Source organism: Rhamphochromis longiceps, linkage group LG15 (genome assembly GCF_057381845.1).
Source record: "Rhamphochromis longiceps isolate RC_006_pf linkage group LG15, R_longiceps_female_GT1.1, whole genome shotgun sequence".
Classification (NCBI taxonomy): Eukaryota; Metazoa; Chordata; class Actinopteri; order Cichliformes; family Cichlidae; genus Rhamphochromis; species Rhamphochromis longiceps.
The window spans coordinates 28,039,070-28,043,053 of record NC_140571.1 but is presented as its reverse complement, the minus strand read 5'-3'; the positions used below and the strand labels follow the sequence as shown (position 1 = coordinate 28,043,053).

At 50.2% G+C, this 3,984-nt stretch overlaps 1 protein-coding gene across 1 annotated transcript; it reads right to left on the bottom strand.

The window, feature by feature from the left end:
* Nucleotides 1-1,662: 1,662 nt before the first annotated feature.
* Nucleotides 1,663-3,697, bottom strand: sox11b (SRY-box transcription factor 11b). Its single transcript, XM_085382714.1, has one exon. It carries the CDS (start codon nt 3,524-3,526, stop codon nt 2,249-2,251), a length of 1,278 nt encoding a protein of 425 aa, XP_085238840.1. The 5' UTR covers nt 3,527-3,697; the 3' UTR covers nt 1,663-2,248.
* Between the last annotated feature and the right edge of the window lie 287 nt (nt 3,698-3,984).

The window sequence follows — 3,984 nt, the reverse complement described above, 5'->3', positions numbered from 1 at the left end:
CAGAGGCATTACCATAATGTGTGACAAGACACACACACACCTGGTTAGCAGGTATTGAGCTCTCCATTTGCCATCTAAGCAAACTCCATCTTCATCCCTCCTCCTCTGTATATTTACTGATAACACATTTTCACAGTGCGTAATAAAAGCATGAACATGTTGCTGCTTAGGTCAGGCCAGTCCTCTAAAACAGGTTTGAATATAGATCATTGGGACTTCCTGCTTAAATAGAGGTTAGATAAAGGTCCATGTAAGGTCATCATTTTGAGACAGAGCTTTTTAGAAGTTCAGACCAAACATCAATAGGAGTTGGAAAAAGAACAAAAGCTGCAGTTCCTCTAGCGTCTAGCAGAGGTAGCAGTGAGTCAGTCAGTAGAAATAAATATGTTTCCACCTGATACAAAAACTCTTTTGGTATCTATAGCTAATTTAAAAATTCCGTTATTAGGGGTGTGGTCTCTGTGACGGACAGGTGAATGGTGATACAGGTGGCTGTAGCTGCTAGCTGTCTGCTAATTTCACCTGGACTAGACCTCTGGCCCATGTTTGTGCTGTTGGAGCCTTTTTGAACATTTTAATGACATCATGTGACCAATAATATGATTGCTGTGAGGTCATTGTACTAACAGATGGTCCAAGAAGACAGTACTCCAGTTTTGCATCTGATGGTACCAAACAGTCTCTGGCTGTAGTACAATAATCAAGAGTTGGCTGATAACAGACTGTCCTTTTTATTTTTTAAATAATTTTTTAAAAATTAAAAAAAAAATGATAAGACTGTCCACAGGCCAGTGAGTTGTGCTGTAGCGGCCATGTTTGTATAACATCTTTGGGACTGTTTAAGGGTCCTGGGAATACTGTAGGTCAGAGAAGGTCCTGTTTTTAAAGCTGCGTGAGGAAAAACCCTCACAGTGCCTCCGATGATGTCACTTTCTCTTTTCTGACTCCTTAAAAATCTTAACTTCTTGACTCTTTCATGATCATTTTTGAAGTCCACTGATTGTTAACATGAGTCATGTGACCACTGAAAACATCATGCCCTGCTCTGCCTTGCTCTGATAAACTGGGAGGACTAGTTCACACTCTGGAAACGCCAGAAGAGGTCAGACATCACTGGGGTCATCAAAGTGTGGAAGCTTAATCTCATTTAATGTGATGCATGCCTGCAAACAGCCTCAGAAACACCAGACGTGAAAAAAATAAAGTTTCACTTACACAGACAGGCTTCAGATGTCTCAGGTGCAATTATGCTGTCCAGCTGAAACATATGGAAGAATCTATATATAGATATCTATCTCTCTCTATCGTGTGATTAAAAATTTAAATCTCAAGAAATTCTAAATGATCACAGCATGAATTAAAAATTAAGTTACTGATCATTTAGAGGAAAAAAAGTCCAAATGTTGCTATGGCCTCTCATTGTGTCTGTGACACAAATTGTGTTCACCGTACGAGGCTGTAACCATCGATGACTTCGCGTCTGTCCACAGCAGCAGCTCATTTTGCACAAATCTGCCCGACGTGGACTGAAAACGGAGTTTGACCTAACCAACAGTCAAAAACATGAACATTACAAACTGATGGAAGGTTTAATAAAGCAGCAGGGCTCTTAAAGGAGCCAATCAGATCCCAGGAGGATCAATAATGAGACAGAGGCGCTGATCAGTTTGCAGCTGATTTATTCAGCTTCACATACACACTCCATCATAACGCACAGAATCACTGGTTTTTGGATTTCCCTTTTTTCCTTCATATTGCACCAAAAATAATGAGCAAACAACAGCATGAAAAAGCAACAAACTTCTTGTTTCCCTCAAACCTTTTTACACACCAGTAGGTACAGACAGGCCTGAATGTGTGTAACCAGTAAAACAAGGGAGTAAAGCAAGGCAGGCCACACGGGTTTGAACCCTCACATAGGAGACCAGTGGAAGAGTCTGACATTCCCTTTGACTGTACAAAAATAGGCTTGAAAATATTTAATCTAGTTTCCTTAAAAAGATGAGGTATGCTCGGTTCGGTAATATCACAAATATCCACACCTGAACGGGAAAAAAAAAAGTCAGTCGGTGTCGTCCGGGTCCGACCCGAGCGGCAGAAACGAGTCCATAAAAGCCTATCGGTTCATCTGCTCACGAGCACCAAGTCCACGCCAGAACGCAGCCGGCCACAGCGCTTGGAGCCCGTGCAGCAGCAGCCGCGACACCCCGCTCCCTGACCGGAGCTCGAACGGGGGTGAAGGGTCAGACTAGCAGGTAAACACCAGGTCCGTGAAGTCGGCCTTCAGCCAGTCAGCGGCAATCATCTCGCTCAGCTCCGGCGTGCAGTAGTCCGGGAACTCGAAGTGGGACCCGAGGCTGCCCCCCTCCGTGCATCCGCAGGCGTCCAGGTCCTTATCCACAAGCGACAGGCTCAAGCTCCCCGAGGCCGAGCTAGACGACGAGTTCCACGGGTCAGAGCAGGACTGCAGGCCGCCCAGGAAGTTGGAGGTGAAATCCAGCGGCTCCACGGGGAGGTCATCCAGGTCTTCCCCGCAGCAGGAGGAGGCGGAGGTGCAGACGGAGCGGGAGGGGGAAGCTGGGGAGAGGGAGGCGGGGTGGACCGGCGTGCTATGCCGTGTGAAGCTGAAGTAGAGACGGCCAGAGGACGGGAGCGTGCTGGGTCCCACAGCGGAATCCCGGGGGGGCAGCTTGGTGATACTGTAGCAGGGCAGCTCTTCTTCCTCCTCCTCCTCCGAGGATGATGAGGATGAGTCGTCATTGTCCTCCTCCTCGCTGTCCGTATAGTCACGTTTGCTGAGTGTAATAGCGCTCGGCACGTACCGTAACCGGTGATCCGTCTGCCGGGCGCTGAGCTGATAGCGGGGGTTCAGTAGCTGGTACTCGGGGTCCGGCTGCTGGTGTTTCAGCTGGTACCGGGAGTTTAGTTGCTGGCACCGGGGGTCTAGTTGCTGGTGTGGGTTATCTCGGTCCTGTGGTTTCCGCTGGTGGCGGGAGTCCGTCTGCTGGTCTTGCGGGGGGAGACTGCCCGCTTTGACGGCCCCGCCCACCGACTTGCCGGCTCGGGGGAACTTCTTCGCCGCAGCAGGGGTCTTGTGAGACGGTGTGTCGTTTCTCTCCTGGTACTGACCGGCCGACCTCCCCTCGGTCCGGGGCTTCTTCTTGGGCCGGTACTTGTAGTTAGGGTAGTCGGCCATGTGCTGCAGCCGGAGGCGCTCCGCTTCCCGGATGAACGGAACCTTCTCGTTGTCGGTTAACATTTTCCAACGCTTCCCGAGCCACTTGGAGATCTCGGCGTTGTGCATGTCCGGAGACTGCTCCATGATCTTCCTCCGCTCGATTTTAGACCACACCATGAAGGCATTCATGGGCCGTTTGATGTGGCCCGAGGCGGTCTTACGCCGCTCCGGTTTCTGCGGCGAGGGGCTGCCGGCACAGGCCCCCACCGTCCGGCTCCGCTCCGGGGCAGCTGCTTCACGGTAGCCGGCGGTGAGCCTCGCCTCAGTGGGCTCCTTGTGCAGACCCATCGTCTGAAATAATCCCTGAAAGCCACCGGGCCGGACCGGCTGATCCCGCTGATGTTCCCGCGGTTTCCTTTAGTTTCTCAGTTTGTCTGTACTCGCGCCCCTCAGTCACGCTTAATGCATTTCGTGCGCGAGCTCTCAAACCGGCGTCTTTTTAACCGAAGTAGAAGTCGTTCCCGCCCTCAACCAATCAGCGTTGTTTTGCAAGAACACCTTCCCGCCTCCGCTTCGCCCTCAGCGAGTCACAGTGTATAGCTCCTCCCCCGCGTGTTAGCTCACCCGCCTCAGGCCGTTACTCCAAATCATTCTCAATAGATCAATCAGTGAAAGTAATCAATGGTTGCGGCTCTCTATCGACAAAAGAGAAATATTCCCATTGTGTGTGTGTGTGTGTGTGTGTGTGTGTGTGTGTGTGTGTGTGTGTGTGTGTGTGTGTGTGTGTGTGTGTGTGTATGAGAGAT

Excerpts from the sequence above, each read along its gene's own strand:
- sox11b (XM_085382714.1), bottom strand. The coding sequence starts at position 3,526 with ATGGGTCTGCACAAGGAGCCCACTGAGGCGAGGCTCACCGCCGGCTAC.